Source organism: Oryza sativa, chromosome 8 (assembly GCF_034140825.1).
Source record: "Oryza sativa Japonica Group chromosome 8, ASM3414082v1".
Taxonomy (NCBI): domain Eukaryota; kingdom Viridiplantae; phylum Streptophyta; class Magnoliopsida; order Poales; family Poaceae; genus Oryza; species Oryza sativa.
In genome coordinates this window covers 24424871-24450672 of record NC_089042.1, presented here as the reverse complement: position 1 = coordinate 24450672, position 25802 = coordinate 24424871, and the positions used below count along the sequence as shown (strand labels likewise).

The following is a 25802-nucleotide window of genomic DNA, read 5'->3' as shown; positions in this document are numbered from 1 at the left end:
TAGCAAATCTATCTAGAGCTCACTTTTAGAAGAGTGTGAAAATGAACGAGGATAATATTAACAATATCATGGAGCATTACATTTTCCTTTTCTAAAAAAGGCACCAACTTTTTTTTGCTGTAACTTCCTTTCTGTAAGAAACACCTTTTGACTGAATTAATCACCTGGTGGAACTTTTATCAAAATAACCAAGGATTGAGAAAGAGAAATATATATCTCCACACACAAAAAGCCAAGATTGAATTGCATATCACCCCTGCAATATCCAGTGGTGGTCTGACAAAAAGAAATTGCCCTCTCAGCACGCTGATTTACACACGTATGGTCCCTATGTAATGTAGCCACTTCCATCGATCGTGCTCGTGTCAGTATACCGTCTTATTCCAACGTAGACGTATATACCTCAACCAAGATTTTTCATTTTCGCTACAAAATATAAGCTTCCAAGTGCCAACAAAGTGGGTGTCAGCATCGAATTCAATAGATTCATAGACTAGGAGCCTCTTGTCGTATTGCGCTTTCATACCAGCGAAAAATAAGTAGAATTATTTTAAAGAACTTTTAGGATCAGTATAGTATACACTACTAGTATAAATGATTTAATGGTACATATTGATTCGATCGTTTACTTAATTAGCTTGCAGTATAAAATCTATAAGGGTAGATTTGTCTTTCTATGTGGCGGTTTGGGTCTAGCCTCTCCTCGCTGGTGGCCTCATTCTCCGCATCATCACTGTCGGGTGCGCTGTGTGCACACGGGTAGAGATGCAAGTGGACCGACCCACAAACCCGCTTATAAGCAAAATTATTTACTGTGTAACTGATGGGGTTGACTCGCCGCTTACCTACTAATTTGACTTATAAATGGATTTATAGGTTAACACATTTGCATAACCCATAGGTTATCACTTATTTGATTTATAAGTAGACTCACGGGTCATCCTGCTTGTATCCCTACACACGGGTGCATGAGGTTCTGTGGCCACATCGAAGCTAGACAGGGATGCATGCCAGCCTCTGGACGGCTGGGTGAAAACTAAAATGTGTTTGCATGGACAACAAGCTATAGCACTGACAAATGAGAATTATTTAGGTATTGTGGTGTATGTTAGTAGTCCAAACTGAAATGAGATAATGAGTTTCTTTTTTACATGCACCACAAAAAGTGAAAAAAGAAATGCATTTATCAGGTTCGCCGTCATCTCTCGCGAGTGTAGGGCAGGATGACGGGGCAGCCAAGCGGCGACGAGTCCAGTGGCGTATGTAGGATTTAGCGTATGGGCGGTCCGACTCACGCAACAATTTTATAAACGCTGTAAATGTAACGACGCTAATATATAACAATGCAATTATAGATAATAAAATAGACAAAAATATATCATGATATATTAATAAAGCATCTTAAAGACTTTAAATTATGAGATTGGAAAAAGAAGTCTAATTATTAGAGACTTATAGACTAAAAATATGATATATTAGTAAGGCATCTTATTAATTAGATGCCTTATTAATTAAGTCTCCTAAGTCTACGTACTGGGGAAAAGAAGTTTACATATCAGAGCAAAGAAGATCATATGGCTTATCTAAGTTTACGTATAAAATTAGTAGTTAAGTTTACTCTAAAGCGGTGAAATCTGAACTGAAGGTCTGAAGCGGCGTCGGCGCTGTCGCTCGTCTGTAGACGATGATGATATGACGAGAAGTAGTCCAGCCAGTGAGCCGTCCAGCTCGCCACCTCGTCAATCGCGCCGGCCATCAGCGCCGTCAAGCGGTCGCGCCCCGGCCTCGCGGAGTCGCGGTCATGGAGACGCTGCTCGCTGCGCGCGCTGTGCCTGGCCGCCTGCGTCTGCCGTCTACGCACGCACGTATGATTCGTGAACTCAAATTGGTACCAGCGAAACGGAATTGTGGAATCGCGAACTCCAACCAACGCGCGTCGCGCTCGCTTCGGCTTTGATCGCGTGCGCCGCGAATCCGCGATGTCGCGACTCATCCCCTAAACCCTACGGACCGGCGCGCCACTTCGATTTTCTTTTTTTTTTCTTCTTAATTTCAGGGCTCGGTAGCGATTTTTTCGATCCGCCCCTGGACGAGTCATGCCATCATCACACGCTCGCCTTCGAGCAAGTACAATAGGGTGATTCAACATTGCTTTAAAAAAAATTATATTGTTCTAATCCTAGTTAGAGGAGAGTGAACTGAAGAGAGAGGAAAGTGTGAGCGCTTATTCTCTCGTGAGCCTAACTTACACTTGACGTCACAAATATATAGGGATTCAACATATAAGGATTAATTGAGCGTATCAAATTTCTAGTTTACCCTTGTAAATACAGGCAATATACAGTACAATGTACCATAAAATTTCTCTTATATTATGGTGGTCCCTACTAGTAAGTGAAGTAGAGCAGTCTTGGCAGAGAATTTACTACACCAGATCCTCACATCTTTGACGGGATACCTGTGACGGGCAATCGAAATGGTCACTGATGACCGTCACCTCTAACGGGTCATACGGGATGCCGTCATCGGTGAGGCATCCGGCTGCGACCCGTCACAGGTAACTAGTCACCTGTGACGGGTTAAAAATAGAACCCGTCACAGGTGAGGTTACCTCACCTCAAACGGGTTTAAGTCCTAACCCGTCACAGGTGACTAGTTACCTGTGACGGGTCGCAGCCGGACAGCCCGTCAGAGGTGAGGTTTACTCACCTCAAACGGCTTTTAAGTCCCAGCCCGTTTGAGATGACTTCTGCCACTGTATATATATGTCTCCTCTCCCAGCGGGGCCCACATGAGGAGATAAGGCCAGCCGGCTCCCTCTTCTCCACTTCTCCTCTATCTCTTCCACTTCTTCTCTCTATCTCTCCTCTCTTTCTCTGTGCCGTGGCGAGGGGAGGCGCGGCGGCCCGGCCGCCAGATCCGGCAGGGGCGGGAGGGGAGGCGCGGCGGCGCCAAGCCGGCGGGGGCGGCAGCGGCGGCCTGGCCGCCAGATCCGGCAGGGGCGGGTGGGGAGGCGCGGCGGCGGTCCGGCCGCCAGATTCGGCAGGGGCGAGGGGAGGCGCGGTGGCGGATGACGGATCTGGAGCCGTGGCGCGGTGGCGGCCGACGGCGGGAGGGGAGGCGGCCGAGGCCCGATGGCGGCAGCGGTCTCCACCTCCGCCGCCTCTGCCGGCGACGCCTCCAGCCGCGCCTCCGCCTCCGCCCTCTGCCAGCAAGTCCTCTTTCACCCATGTATTTTGTCTTGTGTTGTTCATATTGTTCCAATTGTTGCTACTGTGATTGATGATTCTGAGTCTTATGGTGATTGAGATTCTTGTGATTTTGTTTTGTGATTGGGACAACTGCGATGGAACAAAGAAGAATTGTGACGATTTTTTTGATTTGTGAATGCCAAATGCAATCGGTCGAAATGAATGTGATGGTAACCTAGGAGGACGGTGTTTCTCTTTTTTTTCCCCCTTTTTTTCACACCAGTTTGAGGTGACTCTCACCTGTGACGGGTTTTGGTTGGGACCAGTCAGAGGTAACTCTCACCTGTGACGGGTTTTAGTTGGGGGCCGTTTGAGGTGGCTCTTACTTCTGACGGGTCTTCACCTGTCACAGGTGACTCAAGTCATCAGTGACCACTAATCTCTGACCGGGAGCTGAACCCGTCAAAGTTGAGGGTTTGAGCCCGTCAGTGCTGACTTGATCCAGTGTAGTGATTGGAGTTTTTTTTTCTTAAGCAGTTGCAAACTTCATTAGCTAGAATCACGGTCTAGCATCAGACTCTCCTCAGTGAACCACGTACTGGAAGAGAAGTCACAACTGCTAATTTATGCTAACTTATGCACTACTGTATTTGTCGTTCGTCGAACCAAAAAGAACTACAATTCCAGGATTGAGTAGAATCTCTCCTTATTTCTTGTGCCAAAGATCTGTAACGTGATCTGTTACTCTCTCCATCTTAAAATATAGTAATCTTTGAATGGAGGGGATACATCCTATCGTACTACTATGAATCTATATATATATCTGTCCAGATTAGTAGTACTGTTCAGTACTACTAGGATATGTTTCATTCACTAAAAAAATGTTATATTTTAGGACAAAATTAGTAGTAAATGGAGTATGAGCTCGAGTTCGTTCTAGATCATTTCTACTACCATTAGAAACTACAGTAAAAATCATACCTTAATTAGACCTGGAGCATATATATGGTCTCTTTCTGGCTCCGCCCTGTTTGTGGTCAATTGCCCGTCTTCTTGCTTATACAGTTATACTCTGAAAAATTTATTTTTGATAATCATATTTTAATCCAACAACTTATCATCTTAATAACTTTCTCGGATTTAATGTGTGACTCTCTATTTTTCCACACATGATTGGCTACATAGGTATTGAGAAACGTAAATATTAATGAATCGCTTATCTACGAGAAATGACTAGTAGCATGTTTAAATAGATAATAAGTAGAATTACTTATCTTTAATCTGTGTGCCAAGATGAAATATAACTATCAAAAGTAGATGGAGGGAGTACTTCAAGGTTATCATCTTATCAACATTCCTCGTAATTTCACGAGAACGATTGGCACTACAGATCACCTCATCATGAGCTTTTGCTTTTTGCTCGTGCCGTCCCCAATACAGCGACATTGTTGCATACTTTCTCCGTTCTAAAATATAGGTATTTTTAAGGTTGGCACGGGTATTAAGAAAGTATGTGAGAATAATTAGAGAAAGTGTGTGTTTGATTGAAAAGAGAAGGTAGGTGAAAAATAATGGTTGTGAAGGTATAAAAATAGCTTCATTTTAAAACAATGTACTGTACTAAAAATAACTATATTTTAGGACGGAAATAGTACTTCATTGCGTGGTAACGGCTGGCTCGTCGTCGTCTGATCCATGAATCCATCATCGACGGCTGCCTGAATTTTCCACGACCACTCTTCCAAGTTGGAATCTTGGATTTCTTGCATGTTTTTTCTCTCTTTATTTTGATGGGGATTTAGCAGGCATCAGATGGCCGGGAGAAGACAGACTAGCGTCATTCTCTGACCATGATTTTGGATTTCAGCGTCGTTTCTTCTCTTGGAGACTGTCGATGTGACTGTTCTTTGATGTGGTGGTCAACGTCAGGTAGGAAAGGATTTGCAGTAGATTACTAGATTTGTCATTTGCACACGAAAACCTGTGGGGGTAAGGACGGCAACGAGACAATTTGCAATCTTCTAGGTGTGCTAGCGCTTGCTGTGTGGAGGAAGTGGTGCTTTGGTGGCCTTTTTTTTTTTTTGGTGAATTGCTGGCTATCGTGGATGTGTGGTGAATCCACCATGGGAGGTCGAAGCTGCTTGATCATCTTGACAATGAGCTTGACAACGATGTCACATCCGTGGTGAAGTCAGAGCTGCTGTCTTGCGAGGGCGTGTGGCAAACTCAGCAACGATGACACGTGTTTGGGAAGTCGGAGTTACTATGTTGTGTAGCGAGCTTGGTAACGATACCCTGTCTTGGTTTCCGTCTTTGTGCAGTTTTTTAGCGAGCTGGTGTTGTTCCGGCCGGCCGCTTTTGAAGTGTCCGGCGAGGCTTTTCTCATTGTGGGGTTGTTTTTTTTTTTTCATATGATCCGTCTAGGTTTTTACTCCTGCTTATTGAAATATAATTGGCAGTTATTAGTTTAATAAAAAAAAGTGACAACCTATAGAATCAAACCCAATTCGAATCTTCTCAATAGTGATCGAGCTGGTCTTGAAGTACAGATTTCTGGACAAATTCAGAATCTTGGATAAGAAAATAGCACATATTGTAGTAATATAGTAGTATGAAATGCATATATAGCGCTTGACAGTATCAGTACACCTACCGGGCGTGCCTGATTCGCAACATCACTGCATATATGTGCGTGATGGATAGAGAATATACAAAAAAAATACAGGTCAACTAGCCAAGCCAAGCATACTCTACTTGGCACCGAGCCATTAAATTCTGGGTATCTAGTGTGTGGTCCAATGGTCACTGTAACGTAGTACTCAACACTTCAGGATCACATGCTATGTGGAATGGATATACAATTACACTAAGTAGGGATGCTTTCTACTCTGAACTCAAGCTTAGCTAGTAGGAGTACTAGCCTACTAGCATGATGCATCTGCATTGTACTAGATATTGTAATTGGTTGCTTGATGCAACTATGATCAGATTCCTGAATTTAGGGCGTGTTTAGTTGGGGAAAAGAAAATTTTTGGGTGTCACATCGGACGTTTGACCAGATGTTGGAAGGAGTTTTCGGATATAAATGAAAAAACTAATTTCAGAACTCGCCGGGAAACCGCGAGACGAATCTTTTGAGCCTAATTAAGCCGTCATTAGCACACGTGGATTACTGTAGCACTTATGGCTAATCACGGACTAATTAGGCTCAAAAGATTCGTCTCGCTATTTCCCCCATAACTATGTAATTAGTTTTTCTTTTTATTTATATTTAATACTCCATGCATGTGTCTAAAGATTCGATGTGATGTTTTTGGGAAAAACTTTCTGGGAACTAAAAGGGCCCTTATTGAAGGACACTAACAAGCTAGATATAATTTGCAAGATGCCATGAGACTATCATATGACAGCTAGCACCATTTTATGAACAGATTACCAAATTTTTCTCCCAATTTGCATGCCATTTTGTGGTCGAATAATCTGCGTGATGCCATAACGCTATGTCGCTATGACAGCTACCAGTCCAAATGACACGCCAAGTCCATGGTCAAGTCAGCCTCAAGATGGACACTGCCACTGAATACATACTGAATCGGATGGGTTTTTCTCTATTGGATTGGCCCCTCTTAGCTCGCTGTCAGCTACAGCAATGTCAGCTGCAAGTGCATCTTTTTTCTTAGCGACACCACGGCACTATGCACCGGATCCGAAGTAACGGAAAAGATAGTTTTGGGTTGGCAAGTTGAGAGAGGTCACATGAACTGTATAACACTTCTGAAGAAACAACAATAATTGCTATAGAGCAATGTGTGCAAGCATTGCAAAAAGAGCAGTGTACTGTTATCACGGCAGCACATAACTTCAAGGACAAGAGCTAGGGACAGCAGCATTTGATATCCTTCCAGCAGCAAGGTGCGTGATGCATGCTGCTATGTCCTACCCGTGTAGTAGCATGTGACGAGCTTGAACAGATCATTTTCAGAATTAAAGACGAACTGTCCCATATTGTTCAACATGTGACATATTACTATGTCCGTCTCAAAAAAAATCAATTTCTGGCTACGAACTTGATCAACTTTATTTGCGGGAGTAGTAGTACGTACTAAATTTTTCTGAAACCAGAAGGCCCTTGCAGTTGCAGGCATACATCAATGTGCACCACCTGTGTGTATATCAAATGCACCGATTCAGTTCAGCCCACTTTGTCACAGAAAAAGCATGCTTGGCAATTATGCAAGTGCAGCAGTAGACAGCTAGATAACCCTGTGTTTTTGAAGTTGATGGCATTGGATGATGAAATGTTTAGTGCCATTTCAGACCAGAGAACCAGCAGGACTGAGCATAATAGTATATAACCAAATGACACAAAAAAAAAAATCACTGCAACTCGCATGCTAACATTGTACTGGGCGTGTAACCATTAACCAAATGCAGATCTCTGACGAGGCAAGTACTATCCATCAGGAACCGAACAAAGATTTCAACAGGCAACTGGTCTTAAAGAAAACCAGAATCTCTAGCCAAGCACATGCGCTCCTGTCTCTGAAGTGCCCGTGCTTCACTGCAGATTCGGCGCAACCACAGTGCTCACGGCATCGAAATGTTCAGACTATCAGTTTCTAAAGAAGAAAGGCTTCATAATGCGTGTAATTTCAAAATACAGAGCAACGTGAATGTTTACTGGCGGCGCCAACCAGCGTACACCCAGTGCTAAAAACACCAACTTCTAGCTACGAATCTAAATATAGAACGGAAAGAGATTAGATCTGCATGCATCGATGCATCACCATCAGACATCAGTGGAGTTGTGGATTTGATCGCCATTTTCTGAAGATGATGTTGTCACTGTCAACCACCAAGGCAGACACCAACCATGAAATGGCATATAGCCTAGTGGTTACAGTGACCTAAGTAGTACCCCAAGGTCCTGAATTCAAATATTCTATGGAGCGAATTTCAAATTAGATTGTTTGCGGGGTTAAGTTCTCTATTTCAATGGCCGTATATATCCGGTTGGATGTAGAGGCCGGGCAAAAAAAATACCCTTCTCTATAAAAAAAAACAGGCAACAGCCTTGCGTTATTCGGAGAAGGAGATCATAAATCTTCCTGGGCTCAGGGTCCAATACGTTCGCCCGAATTGCCATTCCGTCCCAAGAAATGGTGGGAAGCCCTTTCCTGCTAAATGCATCACGGCCCACGTTGGAGATGCTCCCGTCTTGGGCTAACACATTACGGCCTGTACCTTAGGGCTGATTTGCTTTACGATCTAAATTGACCTTACAATTTTTGTCAATGTCAAATTTTAGTAAATTTTGGCTTGGCTAATCTTAGGAAGGTAAAGTTGTGTTTAGATTGAAAATTGACCTTACCAATTTTATCAATGTCAAATTTTAGTAATTTTTAGCATAGTTAATCTTGGCAAGATAAAGTTGTGTTCGGATTGAAGTCAAAGCAGCCTAATTTCACTATTGAAATGGTCTATTTTTTTAGGCATGCCAATTTTAGTTTCAAACCAAAAATACACCAAACACTGTTGAAATTGTCAAATATTGGCAATGCCAATTTAGACCACAAACCAAACCAGCCCTTATAAAAAACAACCGATAAACTTTCTTACATCATGTTGCCTAAGTTACACAAATTACAAGGACAAACTAGAAACCGGAGAGAGGAACACATGGAGAAACATGTGTTTATTCACGAATTGTTTATTCGAATAAGACTATTCTCTATCTCTTCTCTACTATTATAAAATTGAAGATTTTTTATCAAAATTTTAGTACGTCACCCGTGTTTGAATTGTTTTTAAATTTTTATACAACTGTTTTTTGTCGTTACACCTAACATACCGACCTGAAAAAAGAATAGGAAATAAAAAAAATTCACATGTGTCCGATTTGAAGGCACACGAAGCAGCCACCCAATGAACGTGACCGATTCCCATGCGCGTCAATCTGATTTTCCAAAAATAAACTTCATAAATACTACCTAAACCAAAATAAGTGCAGCCGTGGGTATCCGTGTCTAACACAGCATCTTTTCTTTCTCTCATTTCATCCTACGTTTAACCGTCCGTCTTATCTCTACTATTATAAAATAAAAATTAAAGATTTACTACTCGCCTAGTCGTTCGTTTCAATTTCATGTGCGTGTTCATCGTCGCCCGTGTGGGAGACTGGGAGCCCCGTTTGTATTTTCGGCGTTGTTCGTGTGTGATTGAGTCCTGTAGGGACGCGGCATGCAGGCACATGACATGCAAGCCTTGACTGCATATGCCATCCAGAGATCAAGCCACTCACCTTCTACTGACTTTGCATGCGTACGACTTTACACCTACCCAAAGGTTCAAAAAAAAAAGTTCAAAATTGAAATAGCCCAAAGCTAAAAATATATGGATATTCATGATGGATCTAAAATCAAAAGTAACTAAATCACTATAAAACTGTAATAAAATAATTATATGAAAAAAATATTATGCAACCTAGCAAAGACATAATTTTGATTACAAATTTAGTACTCGTAGTACGCACAACATAATTTAACTTTTTTCTTCCCCGTTGTAACGCACGGATCTTTTTCTAATTTGAAAAATTTATGATTTTTTTGAAAAAATAGTCACACATAAATTACTATTTATGTTTTATCATCTAATGGTTTGTTTGGTAAGAGAAGGGAAGAGGAATGGGAGTTTTAAGGAGGGAGTTGATGGTGGGATTGGTCATAGGAGTTATATTTGTAGTCATCATCCCTTGTTTGGTTTCACATCGAATTCCCAAGTCTCACGAATTAACAGGCCTCCCCCAGGTAAGAGATTGGTGGGAATTCGACCTTTTAATTCCCCATCTCAAACCCTCTCGAATTCCCAAGTCTTCCAACCAAACTACAGACTTAAACTCCCATATATCATAAACTCCCATTCCCCATCATCAACTCCCTCCAACCAAACAGGCCGTAATAACAATAAAAATACTAACCATAATTTTTTAAAATAAGATAAACTATCAAATGTTAGATAAATAATGTAAAACTGAATTTATTTTGGGATGGAGGGAGTAGATCAGAATAGGTGGTATAATACGGCATCGCGCGACCCTACTCACCCTACCAGGTTTTTACTCCTGCGAAAACACGGATACAAAAGCTCAAAAAAAAAAAAGTAGATCGAGAACCCTATAGCCCCCTAGTTCGCCATGAACTTTCGACCACGGAAGCCGCCGAAAGACGGCAGGGTGTTCGTCCGCGGTCTCGCCGCGGGCACCGGCGAGGCGGACCTCCTCCGCCACTTCGATCGTTACGGGGTGGTGGACGAAGTCTCCATCCCGGGGGTCGAGGCCGACACCCTCACCGGCCTCCCGGCCCTCCGCTTCGCCATCGTCAAGTTCGGCCACCCGGAGTTCGCCGGCCTCGCCCTCGCCGATCGGGAGCAGGTCATCGACGGCCAGACGGTATGGTCGGCGTCTCCGATCGACTTGACGCAATTAATCTCTCTTTCTGAATATAAGCAGAATAATGCGTGTCAAATTAATTTTCTTGCTTTATATTATTGCGCCATATGTAGTTGTGCTCACAAATCATGTTTTACATTGCTGGATTTGAATTTTCGGAGTGTTTTTGCACAGATGCCAGTTGCAGCACAAACGAATAGATTTAGAACCATATCACTAATTGATTTATTACACTACTTCCTAATGATCATATATAATATGTGTGTGTTAGCCAATGATTTGGTATCTTCTGCTGGAGATTACTTGACTACAGGAATAGCTTTTCTTTAAGAGAAATTTTTTTGTTCCTGAGAAAAATCTAGGTACCAAATTTTATACTAGAAAAATTTTGGTACCTTAAATACATAATAACTAGAAGTACCAAATTTTACGTGAGAAAAAATAATACATTCTGATACCTTTTAAAAATAGTAAAATTTATTAGAAAAAATGGTACCTTCTTGGCTTCTACCTCTATTGAGTAATGCCTGAGTCGTAGCATCAAGGTCTGACCCAAATTGAGCGAAGGCTGCCACTTCGCGATATTGTGCCAGTTCTAGTTTTGTACTATCGCAGATTTATTTCATAGCTTCCAACTGAGCGGCAATACCTTTTTAAAAATAGTAAAATTCTTTAGAGAGAGGCTAACAATATAATCAGTGTGATGAACCATTCTATGGCTAACAAATTTGTGTCTCATATATGTATATGCATAGGTTCATGTTGGAAGAGAAGACCCAAGACAATCGGGATGCCATAGTTCAGGATACAAGCCTCTCAAGCAGAGCACTCGTCAGATTGGTGAAAGAAAACGCCGTGTTGGGGATATGATTAAGGTAGTAATTGGCCCATTGCCAGAGGATTCTTTAGAAAGAGGGCTTTTGAAGTACCTAAAACAATTTGGATCCGTGGATGCTGGAATGCTGATCATTGATTGTATCATCAAATATATCTCCAGAGATGGGCAAGAGTTAACTGTGAAGATTGACAAGTCCAAAAATGCAGCTTGGTCAACCTGTGAAGACACTTTCCACTTTTCTGATAGACGCAAGAACAGCGATGGCAGAATCAACCCCAATATCTACCGTGGATTAATAAATAAAACTCCTCCTCCTGCTGCATGTGCTTACTCCTACAACCGAACTGGAGGCATTGCCGGAAAAAAATGCAACATCCCCAATGGTTCTTGCAACTATCCTACATGCCCCAAGTCCTATCATGGATCAATTGTGAATCAAACACATTTTCCTCATCCGGCTGCATATGCTTACTCCTGCAACCGAACTGGAGGCATTGCGGAACAAATGTGCAACATTCCCAATGGTTTTTGCAACTATCCTACATACAAGTTGAATCCCAATTTCTATCGTGGATCATCAATTGTGAATCAAATTCCATTTCCTTATCCTGCTGCCTATAGTTATTTCTGAAACCCGACTGGAAGCTTTGCTGGACAAATATTTGATGATGATTTTGCTTATCAGTGTGGCGGAATGAATTGGAACGCCACTATGCTAAATTAAACTCCCAACGAGTTTCATGGTATGTGTTTTATTGTAAGTTTTTTTTTATCCTTTTTGTATTAGCTATTTAGATTTCGTTTGCCAATTTTACCGTGGCTGTACATCACTACTACTCCCACTTAAGATTTTGCCTTAAGCTTTAAAGTATTATATCTACTCGCATGTAAGATTTTTCTGTAAGCTCAAAGAATTAAAATCCAAGCTGGTTTCCATTGCAAGCAGTTGAACCATGCAGTTATGTCGAGCTAATTTGTTTCCTTGTTTTAACTATATCTTGAAAATGTGCAGCACCTTTATTTTTTATCGTTTCTTAGACCAAATCACTCTTCACTAAAATGATTTTGTGTATTAACTGGTATATATGGTCGATAGACTACTCTACTACTTTATTTGTACATTTGCCATTGTTGTTCAACACTCTTGTTTTCTGGAAAAAAAAAACTACAGGCGAATAACCTACCTTCATCAAATCCCTATAAGTGAAAGGTTAATCTTGAAAAGCCACCTCATTAGTCCACGTAGGAAAGAAAACCTGGGCCATCCGATGGAGATGAAAAAGAAAGAGAGCCGTACAATCTGATCGGTAAAAAAAAATTCCAGAGAATTCTAGCGCGTGGGCCGTCTCCCGGACGAGATGAATGAGTGACGGAGAGAGATGACCACGATCGAACTGGCCTAGGGACCAGATATCAATACAATTTTATGTTTTGATCCTCTATACAATTTATGTTACAAAGAAGTCCATTTAATAGGCAGGCATTGTAAAACTTACATATCTATGATATACTTTGGCTAAGACTTGATAGTTAGCAGTGTTTTAAAACTTATATAGTTTAAATTATATAGACTTACAAAAATATATATACTAAAAACTATTATAAAATATAATACAATGCATGACATCAAAATTTTAAGAATTAATTAAGTAACTGCTATAAATTATCATTTTATATATAAATAGGTTATAAAATTATTATAAACAAAGTCTTACAGTTAGAATTTAAAAAGTGCTATAAGCAAAATCCGACAACATAACATGCATATAGTAAAAATATATAAATTGGTGTTTCATAATAAATTATACTCCTAGTGCATGCCAGCGTCAAGAATTATGGGACTTTTGCTTGGGAGCAGAACGTCCTCCTTTCTGGGACGGAGGGAGTACAAGTTTAGTATAGTCATACTAAATCTGAATACCTATTCATATAAAACAAAATCAAATTGGCTAATATCACACACGTTGGATAAATAGAATATATATATGAGAGGAGAACAAAGAGGTAGGTGGTGGCCAAAATTCCACCTATGATGTTCTTAACGTATTTTCATTGCAACTCCTATTATTATTTTTTATCATATGCTCCACCTTTTATTAAAATATTTATAAAACTATCATTCTGTTTATATTCAGATCTTACAATTTTTAATTACTTTACACTATTAGCTGAACTTATAGCATTATACACACACACTATGCTTCATATAGTAAAATTTTTTTTCAAAACCTCTTAATGCTTTACAATTTTTATAATAAGTTATATTTTCATTTTTACAATAAATTATATTTTCATATACATAACATATATTAGGATGGTTAGAGTCGCACTGTGACTACATAACCTAGTATAGATATAAATCACAAAAAAATGTCATGGAACAGTCAGGCCTGAGTAGGAGTGTTCATTATTATTCAGAAATTAGCCGAATGTTCTGTACGATTGTGTGGCACGCGGCACGCCAACACTAAATATTTTTTAAGTATAATTGTGTTTACTATATTTGTCATGTGTTTTTTCCCTAAAAATACAATGCGTTTCTCATACCGTTCATCTCTCTAATATGGATCTAATCAATCTGTTCCATTACAATCTAAACGACCTAAAAAACAACAACGTATACGCTTTTATTTTTAATTAATACTTTGATTTGAGGTTTTTGATAGTGGACATGTAAGGCTTCCTTTACAGATTTTTTAAGAAATAAATGATAGTTTTTTTTTTGTTTTTGTGTGGTGTTTTAATTTTTATTTGCAAAGATGTCATCCATTTAGGCTGTGCCCAGGAGGAGAGGTTGTGAACCTCTCCCCCGTGCACGGAAAATGAAATTGCTTATCAGCATATAATTAATTAAGTAAAACTTAAAAAATAGATTAATATAATTTTCATAGCAACTTTCCTGTGGATATTTTTTTTGGCAAAAACACATCGTTTAGCGGTTCGGGAAACATGCACTTGAAAAATGAAGGAGTGAAGTTGGGAAGTTACACATTAGAATAGCACCTTAATGTTCGTTGCATACTGCAAAACAAGCAAGACTGCTGTTTGTTGACCTGATGACGAATTGTTTTTTTTTCAAAATGCAGACAATATAAATTGCAGCTTGCGTTGGATCTCGGAGCTCCGAGATCAGCAGGAATTTTCAATGGCCCACTATTTTGGAAGAAACTTTTCTTTTGGTTATCTTTTTTTATTAGGATGAATATTTTGTTTTGAGCATTTTATTAGATGAATCATCTTGTCTACTATTGGTATATTCTATAATCAATCTTGCCTACTACTCCCTCCGTTCTACGTTTTGGTCTCTCTATCCTTTATCTAGATTTATTTACATTAACACATATTTGAAGCACATGTATGGATTAAGGGGTATGAAACTCTTTTTGCGTGTGCGTGTGAAATCAGAAGGGTAGAAACCTACACACTCACACTCTTGCTTTCTTTTCACCGGAATGGCGTGTGTGAGAGGGAGATCAATAGGAGATGAACACGAGCGATGCCCTCAGCGGAAGCAGAGTATATATACTTCAATCCAAGCTACCAAGACAATCCCTTCTTACCACACTCCTCTCCAAGCAAACATTTCAACCGACACACAGCATTGCAAAATCTTCAGACTAGAAAACTTTCGGCTAGATCACCGATGCCAGACTTCAAAAACTTGATAGTATCAGAGAGTTGGACAAAACGAAGTTGGAACATGACAGCCCATACAGTCATCAAAAAGAAACTGAGGGCAAACATTCGCTTTTGGTGCAAGCAGAGAAGCAGCATTACCGGTCTAATCAGCAACGACTGGACTGAAGGTCTCGAAGGTTAAAACTTCACGCTGTACAAGGCTGGATCTGTTGCAGAGTGCAATGCTGTATCATCTATGTCAGACTAGATCGACCACAACTCCTGCATATATACTTGTGCAGATCAGATTATGTCTAAAAAAACTTTCCAAACCAGTCAGCCCACCAAATATTGTGAGCATTATGGGCAAAATAAAAGAACATGACCAATTTATTCGGTTTCACAGCAAAACAAACAAGACATATCTCTACACAGCAGAAAATGTCATATAATGATAACGAGAAATGATTTATAGATTTCTTGGTTATTTTCTAGTGCCTACAAATCATTCTGGACATTCCCATTAGCTGAATTAGTATTTTGTTCTATTTGCATCTTCACACAATTGCAAATATTTATAGTGGGTGCAAACGCATTTCTACTACTACATAGTACTATATATAGAAGGCCGTCATGGTTCAAGATTTTTTTAATCACACAAAAGATAATGAGAGGTGTCTATGTCTTATTTCTCAATTCATGACCTGATGTCACATGGAATGATCATCATCACTCATTATTAATCTAGCCAATTCCCTATAGTAATGTCGATCCAGCCTCTACTCCAATGCAGAACAACTACTGTAACTCTGTAGTGGACTGGAAATATATGCAGTGTAAAAATTATCCGTGATCAACACTTCAATAGAGCTATGGATTTACCATAAAAGTAGGCAATGCAAAAAAATGGATCCCAACTAGTACTGTAAGGTGGACAATATTCAGCTAGATAAGAAACAAAATCTTGCAAACATGTACTTCTGAATACACAGATGACCCTGACCGGCCAAAATTTTCTACAGGTTGCAGAAAGGGTGGATGTTCACCTAAGTGATTAGAAGTGTTTCCCGTTGCTAAAATGTGAGACCAGAACATGACAATTAATCAGCAAATCTATCATATGTAGTACCTGTCAAGAATGGATCGACATACAGTGGCTCCCGAGCTAATCGGTGCTGCTTGTACCGGCATTTGTCCCCATACCAGCACCCTTTCCCAGCTAGCCAGTAACGGCACGGCTCTGTTCTGTACTTGGGGCGGGCGTCGATTACCCGCAGTTCGTCTTGACTGTGAGCATATTCGCACCCGTCACCAGAGGAACAATGTCCGGTTCTGCACCAGTCCGGGCACATGACAGTTTTTGGTTCCCGCATCTTCTGCTTCCCCTTGGCCTGCTGACATGCACAATGTAATGTGTCACTCACTCTCAATCCGTTGCTGGTTGCACTTGCGTGTACGTACCGTGAGGCAAGTTCACTGGATATATATGGCTCACCTGAATAGCGCCCTTCTCGCTCGGAACATGCCCATGGTGATAGTGCTGCGGCTTCTGGAACAGGACTCCCCCGTCGCCGTCGTAAGGAGCCTAAGAACATGCACAACAAGCACGAACGTGTCTGTCACTGATCCATTACCGGCCGGTTGCCGATCGATCGACTTGCCATGCCATTCACCGTGAGCAAGTTGATCGAATAGCTCACCTGCATGTTCATGAAGCTGGGGTCACCGGGCAGCGGCTGCTCGGACAGGAAACCTTGGCCGTAGCCACCTTGATGCTGAGCCTGCGGAAACATGAAGCCTTGTCCGTAACCACCCTGCTGCCACTGCCAGTGCTGGAACGGGACATCCTGGAGGTAGCCACCTCGCTGAAACATGATGCCCTGGCCGTGGCCGTAGTAGCCACCTTGCTGCGGTTGCTGGAACGGGACGCCCGGCTGCTGGTAGCCATCGTGCTGCGGCTGCTGTTGAAATGGGAAGCCCTGCGGCGGCTGCAACGGCAAGTCCTGGTGCGAAGCCTGATCAGTGAACCGGTGGAGCTTGGTGTTCTCCAGAAACAGAGCATGCGCAAGAGAGATGACGTCCTCCAGATACTGCCACAAGGTTCCTCGAGGAGAGTAGATTCCTTCCATGTCTTTTACCAGGTTCTTGAGAGCAAGACATGCCATATGAATCCGGTCCTCGGCGTTGTCGCAGTTGCTTGGGTAGGGAAGCATCCTTTCGCAGGGGACGTAGATCTGGTCGGGCGTGTTTGGCGAGTGTGCTGGTTCCGGACCTCGCATGTCGTGCTCGTAGATTTGATCGGGCCCGCTGTAGACGGCGCCGAGCTGGCGACACAGGTAGTCCTCGTACTCATCTCTGACCTCGCCGTCGCCGCCTTGCTGCTCTGCCTCTGCATCCGCGCGGCGCCGGCGCGCATCATCCTGCAACAACTCGTGGCTGGTGTCGCGGTGGCGCATCAGGATCAGGTCCTCGTACTCGCCTTCTCTGACCTCGCGGCCGTGCTGCTCTGCGTCGTCCGCATCGTTCTGCGACTCGTGGCCGGTGTGGCGGCGGCGCAGCAGGTCCTCGTAGCCGAACTCGTCTATGACGACCTTGTTGCGGCCGTGCCGCTCGAAGTCGTCCGAACTTACAGCGGCCTCGGCCAACGCCATGGGAGAGACGTCACAGCCCACTGGCTACTGCAAAAAAACCATTCACAAACTCAGGATCGATTCAGCCTCGCGCGTCGCAGTTGCGAGAATACCTGAAGGAGAAGTCGGCGGAGCGCCACGTTCTGGGCGAGGAGGCGGCGCGCGATGACCAGCAGCTGGTGCAGCTTCGGGAGACACACCTTGTGGAACACGCGGGGCATTTGCACGACCATTCTGGGTTGGAGGCCGCGGACGTCGCGGTAAGCTGTCTCTGCATCCTCCACCAGACGGTGAAGCTCCGGCGACGACGCATCGATCGGCTCGCCGGCGCCGGCGCGCGCTCCCCATGTCGCGGCCGCGCTTCCTTTGAGGAAGTCGAGCAACGCCTCTATGTTGCCAATTCTCTTCGTGCGGAACGCCACGTCCTGGCCAAACATGTCGATCTGCTGCAGCGTGATCGGAATCCTATCCAGGAGGCAGACGATCGCTTCGAACCGCAGCTTCGTCACAGGATCGCACACAGCACCGACACCGGGATCCACGGCTAGCTCATCCTCCTCTTGCTTCATGTCTGCCTGCAAGAGAGGGGAAAAAATCCATCAAGCAAAACGCGCAGGAAACAACATTAAACACAACGATTTCTCCGGAGAAAATTAAAAAAAAAACTCGATCAGAATCTGGACAGAGCGAGGTGCTGGTGCTGCTGCATAAGATCGAACAGTTCGCATGCACATCCGACCGATCAAAACGCGCAGGAATTAAACACCATCAAACACGTCAATTTCTCAGGAGAAAAAACTCGATCAGAATCTAGAGAGAGTGAGGTGTCGCATAAGATCGAACAGTCCGCATGCACATCGCACTGATCCGTCCAGAAAAAAAACCACGAACTACTCCAAAATCCAAATCCAAGCGAGATCGAGGGAAAAAAAAACATCCAAATCAACGTGTCTAAGACTAGCACTAACACAACACCCACAAATCGAATCCGAGTTCATGAACAACAAGCAAAAACTCTGCTCACCATGGTACGGGAAAGCGGAGAGGGGGAGGGGAGAGGAGAGGAGTTTGGCGTTCGAAATGGGGGAGGTGACGTCTCTGCTCGGAACCAGAGCCTTGTGTGCTGTGTGGGTTTATATAGAGAGACTCGAAGAACAGCTGGCTGGAATGCGGCGTGCTCAGCAAGCTACTACCTGCTTGGGCGGGCGCCTTCTATTCGTTGTAGAATATTCTAGAAGCTACTTGCCCGGGCACAAAAAGCACATGAGATGCACACCCGTACGGATGAAAGGATCTAATGAAACCGTGAAACGGCATGGATATGATGGGTTGTAGCCAAATGATTGGCTGCGTTCGCTTGGGCTAGATGGGAACCAATCCCCTTCGCTCGAAAAACGGAACGGTACATTCGCACGTGTTTAATTAAGGATTAGCTTTTTTTAAAAAAAAAGGGCCAATATGATTTTTTTAAGCAACTTTCATATAGAAACTTTTTGCAAAAAATAGACCATTTAATGGTTTGAAAAGCGTGCGCGTGGAACACGGTGGAGAGGAGATAGGAACTTGCTGTGCTGAACACAGCCTAAATCTCCGTCCTAAAAATATAAGAAAATTTAAAATTGGATATGGACATTAAGAAAATAGATAAACCTACATGACATAAGTTATGATTTGTTGAGAAGAGAAATAAAAGGTGTAACGTTGTGATTAGTTAAGAAAAAAAATGTAGGTGGGATAAGTTGTTATATTTCGAGATAAATTTTAAATGCTAAAAATTGTTATATTTTATAACGGATAGAGTAGCACGTTAGTTGAAAAAAAAGATCTGAAACCTTCTAATGAAACAGGATAAAACTCGCCCATTAGTTTGAAAGAGGCTTATCTTAATTCTTCCTCAGATCATCTCAAGCATCCTCTCTATCCCACTCATTAAGCCAAATTTTTACAATCCTAAGAAAAAAAATACACTCCAACAATCTGGTCATCTGACTTGCCAAAAAATAACACTAACCAAACATGGGCTCAAGCTGGCCAAATTTGGTCGGTTGCAACCACTGCCCACCTATGGGACCCGCAGTCTCTCTCTCGCACACTAAACATCCTCACCTCTGTACGTGCCAGCCGCCACCACCAGTCATGGAGCACCTAATCAAGAGTTGTCCCCAAGCCCACCACCACTCTTGCACCCCTACCGCCTCGATCGATGCCCTCCTTCACTACTCCGAATGCTCGGGAAATAAGGCGTGCCTGCACCGTCGATGGCCACCGTGCCTATATGCCTCCCCATTGCACGAGCTCACCTCCACTGTTGGCCGAGGTCGCCACAACATTGCCAACCGAGTTCGGCACTCCTTCTATACCACCGGCCATCGTGCCTCTACCTCTCCCGCAGTGCAAGCTCACCACCACCGTTGCCGCAATGTCGCCAGCCGAGGTCAGCGCTCCTTCCGCCGCGCGGCTATCGTCGTGTCTCACCTCCCTCACCGCAACCTCCTAGGCCATGTGTTGTTGTTGTCACTGTCGCCCGGGTGCTGGTGCTGCTACGGGCACCAGTGGCTTCTTCCCCTCTCGTCACCTACCGCTGCTGTTGCTGGCTCTCTCCCCCTCTTGTCACCGCTATTGCTGCTAGTGGGTGGTGGAGAGTTGGAGGATGGAGGATTGAAGGTAGTGGATTGGAGAAAGAAGCGAGAGACTAACATATGGGTTTCACTATCATGTACTCAAAATGGAGAGTCTCTTCGAGTGAGCAACAAGTCGGACTTGCCAAATCAATTAAAGAGCTGATTATATGGGTGTTTGGAGAGCCTGGTTTGGATAGTCTTGTAGAGTTGTAGAGTTACTCTCAGGCTCCTCTACTCTTCTTTATCCTCCCCTCTCTCCTTCTCTCCATGGCTCTACCCATATTGAATCTGCCCCTATTCATGTATAATGGTTAACATTCTGTAATGTCGAGCTAATTTATTCCCTTGTTTTAACTATATCGGGTCACTTTTAAGGGAGTCAAAGTGAACTTATTCCTTTCCTGCCTAATGCATCACAGCCCAACACCCTGGCCGTGATTGATAGCGTTCCGGCCCCCAACACGTTAGAGATGCTCACGTTCCGGGCTAACACATTACGGCCCACCTTTTTCAAGGAATCCCACTGTGGCCCAAGCACGTGGTGAGAACCTGTTCCACCTTATCTATCTATCTCGGTCAGGGCATGCGTTTTTTCTAGAAAATGATACTTTTTACAAGCTTCTACATCTAACCGGATATATGAAGCTATTTAAATTGGAAACTTAGCCACACAAACAACCCGATCTGAAATTCTTTTCTATGAAGATTTGAATTCAGGACTCTAGAGTGCTACTCAGATTATTGTAACCACTGTGCTTATGTTTATAAGTTAACTAGAAAAAATGCGTTACAACGGGTAAATGCTATTTAAATTTTATTATTGCTATACAGTTTAGTTAGAATATTTATTAGGAGTCTGTATTTCATCTCAGGTTAGCATGCAAGTTTCTTTTAAAAGATTTCTTATATGACTCCGTTTATACTTTCAAAAGGAACAAGCTTAAAATCTATCTCAGACACGGATTTGTATTTCCAAAAACGAACGAACTTAAAAGCCGACTCAAATACGGATGACGTTTTAAAATACCGATAAAAATATTTTTAATTTTTATAATAGTAGAGAAGAGAATGAGATTAAGCGAAACATAGTCGTACTCGTACACACGCGTGATCACACGGCTAGTCGGTGATATATAATATCACAATCGATCAGCGCCGCTTAGTACGGCGCGTGGGCACTGGGCAACGATGAAGAGGAAAAGAGAGGACGCCGCGGCGGATGGAGAGATCACGGCTGCCGTGTCGCGCGCGGGCACGTCGTCGTCGTCGTTCGGCGGCGCCGCCATCTGCGACGACGTCGTCCGCAACATCTTCGCCCGCCTGCCGGCCCGCGACGCCGTCGCGTCCATGGCGCTGTCGTGGCACCACCGCCGCCTGATCACCAGCCCGGACTTCGTCCGCCTCCACTGCCGCCACGGCGCGCCCCTGCCGCGCCCGCACATCGCCTACGTCGCCACGGCGCCCGTCGTCACCCACCGCGACATGCTAGCCCGCATCAACTCCCTCCAAGAACGTGGCAGGCAACGAGAACGTTACGACGACCCAGAGCCGGACCGCTTCTCGTCGACGTCGAGGTACCATGGCTTCCACGTCGCCGGCGCCGCCGATCGTCGGCACCAACCCGATGCGCGCGCTCGCCGGGAAGAAGTACAGCGACCAGAAGTACGTTGGCACGTGCAACGGCGTCATTCTCCTCGCCGGCAGAGGGGAGGATGACGAGCATTTTTCCGGCCTCCTGAACCCCGCCGTCGCCGATGGCGAGAGAGAGGTCTCCGTCGTCGTCCCTCCCTCGCCGGACGACTACCACGCATCGGGATTCGGCTACGGCCCGATGACCAGAACATACAAGCTACTGCTTTGCAAGCACAAGTGCGTGGCCAACTTCACAACATACTCCAATGGCCGCCGCAGGAGAAACGTTCCCGGTGAACCTCTCTATCTGTGGCGTGCTGACGAGCTGCATGTTTATGTTAGAAGTATAATATGTTAGTTAGAGATAAGAGTCAAAAATAAATTATAGAGATAAGATATATCCTAGAGAAGTAGAGATAGAATTCTATAGATAAGATATAGTTCTAGAGATAGAATTCTAGAGATAAATCTACTCTTATTTGTATTGTACTCTAAGTCTCTATCCTATATGTACTCCTATATATATCCCATGAGAGGATCGATATAATAGATGAGAAAACATCAGAATACAATAAATTAGATTTTTCCACGTGGTATCAGATACTACCGTCGCTCCATTAGTCTTCCGCTCGCGCCGCCCCGGGGAGATGACATCTTTTTAGTCTCCCTGGGGCGCGCATCCATCAACCACCGTGAAAAAAATTCCTAGATTAAGTAATGATTAGCATTAGATTAGATCTTCATTAGCTAGCCACATAAAAGCCATGATCCTCATGAGCAGAAGCAGCAAGCCAACAACCACAACCATTGTCATGCGCATGCATGCATGGATCGTGTGGCACATCCTCGGGAAGGCACGAGAAGGTCAAACTTCGGTGCACAGGCGCACGGACCTCCCCGCGCACGACTTCATCTACACCGACGGTACTGATCATCATCAGCCGTACGACTGCGCAATTGTCTTCGCCGATGCAACATCGCCGATGGTCTTTATCAACAAGATGGTCTTCATCAATAAGGGAAACACGCCGCCGCCACTTGTCCACAAGGATGGACATCCCGCGTCCTCTAACAGATTAATCTGCAAGACGCTTCATCAATAACATCGACCACGTTTTTTACGATGGCAACGACCGCGTCACCGACGACAGCATCGATCACGTCATCTATGACTACAACGACTGCATCAACCCGGCATCACTATTGTGATGACCGCTACACGGCGCAGAAGGACCAACCAAAGTGGTGGCCTCATCGCCAACGATGTCCTCTGACATATGCAAGACGTTTCCAATGGCATCCTCTGACATCTACAAGGTGCAAGATGCTAACAATTACAGTTTCGTCTTCACACCATGGCGTAAATATTTTTTTTCGCCTTCGGCTATATGCGGCTACAACAACTACTACGACTACGGCTACTACATGATCGGCTACATCGACGAACGTCTACAACAAAAATCATTGACGGAAACTCCAGTCAAAGTGTCCGTGTCATCGCTATCGTCCATGACACTCCTGCTATGACTGCGGGAGGGGATAGAGGAGAGTCAAGGGACGACACATATGGGGATGCAGGAACCAGGTGGAGGACCATCCATCAGAGATGCAATCGATGATGGTGAGTCGATGGAGATGAAGAAATAGACGATTTCAAATACAGTCGCAATCGTTCGCTTCGCTCCCGTTACGACTGAGGGGGAATGTTAGAAGTATAATATGTTAGTTAGAGATAAAAGTCAAAAACAAATTATAGAGATAAGATATATCCTAGAGAAGTAGAGATAGAATCCTATAGATAAGATACAGTCCTAGAGATAGAATCCTAGAGATAAATCTAATCTTACTTGTATTGTACTCTAAGTCTCTATCCCATATGTACTCCTATATATATCCCATGAGAGGATCGATGTAATAGATGAGAAAACATCAGAATACAACAAATTAGATTTTTCCACAGTTTACTCGCTCGGTGGCGGCGAGGCGAAGAAGCCGCGAACGGTGCTCGCCGGGCTGGACGGCGACATGATCCACCGCCGCTCGCTTTACATGGACGGCACGGTGTACCTCCTCAACGCCGACAAGGAGACGGTCCTCGCCTTCGACGTCGACGACGAGACCATCACCTCCATCGCCTTGCCCGGCGAGCGCGTGGCAAGCCGCGGTCGCACCTCAAATCGGATCTCATGGAGATGTCCGGGCGTGTGTGCTGTTGGGAATAGTCCCACATTGCTTATCTAGGGGGAGTTGAACCAACTTAAAAATGAGGGAGCCCCTCACCTCTTGAGCTAGCTTTTGGGGTGTACTAAGGCTTTCTCCCGGTTGGGCCAATGTCTCGGTTTTGGGACCACGGGTGTGAGTCCCGTATGTGCCCGTGTGTGAGGCCGGTCAAGGCTTCGGTTTTGGGACCACGGGTGTGAGTCCCGTATGTGCCCGTGTGTGAGGCCGGTCAAGGCTAAGGGGCGCCAATGTTGTGACCAAAAATTCATCGCCGTGTGGCTGCTCACGACCGAACGCCGGTGGAAGCGGCGGTGCGCGTTCCGCAACGACTGGTGCTGGCCGGCGACTGTCGCCGGCGTCTGGGACTGCGGCGGCGCGCTGCTCATTGTCATCCAGGCCGACGACGAGAGCTCCATCTTCATGTACGACGACGCGACGGGCGAGGTGTCCCGGCTGAACCCGCCGCCCGACGCGTCGCCGGAGAAGAGTGACTACCGGATCTGCTGGGGTTACAAGCCGACGGTCGTGACGCCGGCGAGCATCGTCGGCGAGTTCGACCAGGAAAAGCAGCGGTGCCGCGACATCGCGGCGGATGTGCTCGCCGCCGTGACGCCCCTGAACGAGATGCACAAGCGGAAAGGGCAGGAAGCGGCGCTGCACACCGTCTGCTTCATGGAGTTCTTGGTCGGTGTCATGCGGAAGCTCCCCGGCAATTTGCGACGTGTTATCGCGGGTTTAGATCAGTTTTACTAGTCTGCTGCATAAACTGAAATCAATTAATACTTGATTTAAGTTGTTTAATTTTCAAAGGAATTGGAAAAATCTACCTCGTTCTGAATTGCATTGTTTCATTTGAAGCAGGCATGATATATAACACTCAATGTGCACATGTACAGTTTTATGAATTTTGCAGGGTATAATGTATATGCGTTAATTGGAAGTTATACTCTTCCTTTTCTTTCATGTATAATCAAAATTGAGTATCATGCTAATACACACGGTCTATAAATTGCTGGCGTGCCAATCGGCATGCTGGTTTTTTAGTGTATACAGGTTCAGACTGCTTGGAAGCATCATACCATACTCCCGTGTTCTTGACCAGATGATGATGAAGTTTACATTGTGTTTCTTAGAGGTTGTTTGGGGTTACTATAGGATTCAGCGGTTGATCCGGCCATGGTTCGAGTCTTCAATAGATTTTTTTAGGTTGATCGGCCATGCTGATCCATCTTGAAGATAGAAATTGCTAAAGAAATTGTCGTAAATTTTTTAGACGAAAAACTTTAAATTGTATCTTATAGTGTAATTACACCAAAATTATATTGTTTTTAATCTCACTTATTATTATATAAGTTATTATATAAAAGTTAGAACGTAGTTATAGTAGTTACATTAAATTGCACTACTATTATTATATTACAATATGCTTTTTAAAAAATAACTTGAGGCATTATCTTACGGAATTGCTAAAAATATGTCGCCAGTTTTTTGGGCTGATTTTAGTCGGTGTCGCTGGCCGTACGATTGCTCCGTGAGTATTCGCTAGTCGTTGGATGTTTTCACGCACGGCGGCATTACAGCAAGCCCTAATCTTCTTTGTTGATC

At 43.9% G+C, this 25802-nt stretch overlaps 2 protein-coding genes and 1 pseudogene across 4 annotated transcripts; 2 read left to right on the top strand and 1 right to left on the bottom strand.

Annotated features, from left to right (window-relative positions):
- Positions 1-10356: 10356 nt before the first annotated feature.
- LOC107276582 (uncharacterized) lies at positions 10357-14759 on the top strand. Of its 2 annotated transcripts, XR_001548143.3 has the most exons (3): positions 10357-10638; positions 11394-12219; positions 14563-14759. XR_001548143.3 is itself a non-coding variant. In XM_015794055.3 (2 exons), exons 1-2 carry the CDS (start codon positions 10384-10386, stop codon positions 12105-12107), a joined length of 969 nt encoding a protein of 322 aa, XP_015649541.1. In that variant the 5' UTR covers positions 10357-10383; the 3' UTR covers positions 12108-12421. The 2 variants fall into 2 exon arrangements, 1 of the variants encoding a protein (XP_015649541.1); XM_015794055.3 differs by lacking the exon at positions 14563-14759 and having other exon boundaries at positions 11394-12421.
- Positions 14760-15091: 332 nt separating this feature from the next.
- LOC107276536 (putative zinc finger CCCH domain-containing protein 57) lies at positions 15092-18828 on the bottom strand. 2 transcript variants are annotated; one of them, XM_026027499.2, is made up of 6 exons: positions 18749-18828; positions 17838-18299; positions 16795-17772; positions 16590-16679; positions 16224-16488; positions 15092-15376 (listed from the first exon to the last, which is right to left on the bottom strand). In XM_026027499.2, exons 3-6 carry the CDS (start codon positions 17743-17745, stop codon positions 15354-15356), a joined length of 1329 nt encoding a protein of 442 aa, XP_025883284.1. In that variant the 5' UTR covers positions 17746-17772; positions 17838-18299; positions 18749-18828; the 3' UTR covers positions 15092-15353. The 2 variants fall into 2 exon arrangements, with proteins under 2 accessions (XP_025883284.1, XP_025883283.2); XM_026027498.2 differs by having other exon boundaries at positions 16224-16485.
- Positions 18829-21367: 2539 nt separating this feature from the next.
- LOC136351626 (uncharacterized) lies at positions 21368-24950 on the top strand (annotated as a pseudogene).
- Positions 24951-25802: the final 852 nt, after the last annotated feature.

Excerpts from the sequence above, each read along its gene's own strand:
- LOC107276536 (XM_026027499.2), bottom strand. The coding sequence starts at position 17,745 with ATGGCGTTGGCCGAGGCCGCTGTAAGTTCGGACGACTTCGAGCGGCAC. Across the intron at positions 16,680-16,794 it reads CCAGCTTCATGAACATGCAG|GCTCCTTACGACGGCGACGG; the intron begins GTGAGCTATTCG and ends GCATGTTCTTAG. Across the intron at positions 15,377-16,223 it reads TGTCGATCCATTCTTGACAG|GAGTTGTGGTCGATCTAGTC; the intron begins GTACTACATATG and ends GTATATATGCAG.
- LOC107276582 (XM_015794055.3), top strand. The coding sequence starts at position 10,384 with ATGAACTTTCGACCACGGAAGCCGCCGAAAGACGGCAGGGTGTTCGTC. Across the intron at positions 10,639-11,393 it reads AGGTCATCGACGGCCAGACG|GTTCATGTTGGAAGAGAAGA; the intron begins GTATGGTCGGCG and ends GTATATGCATAG.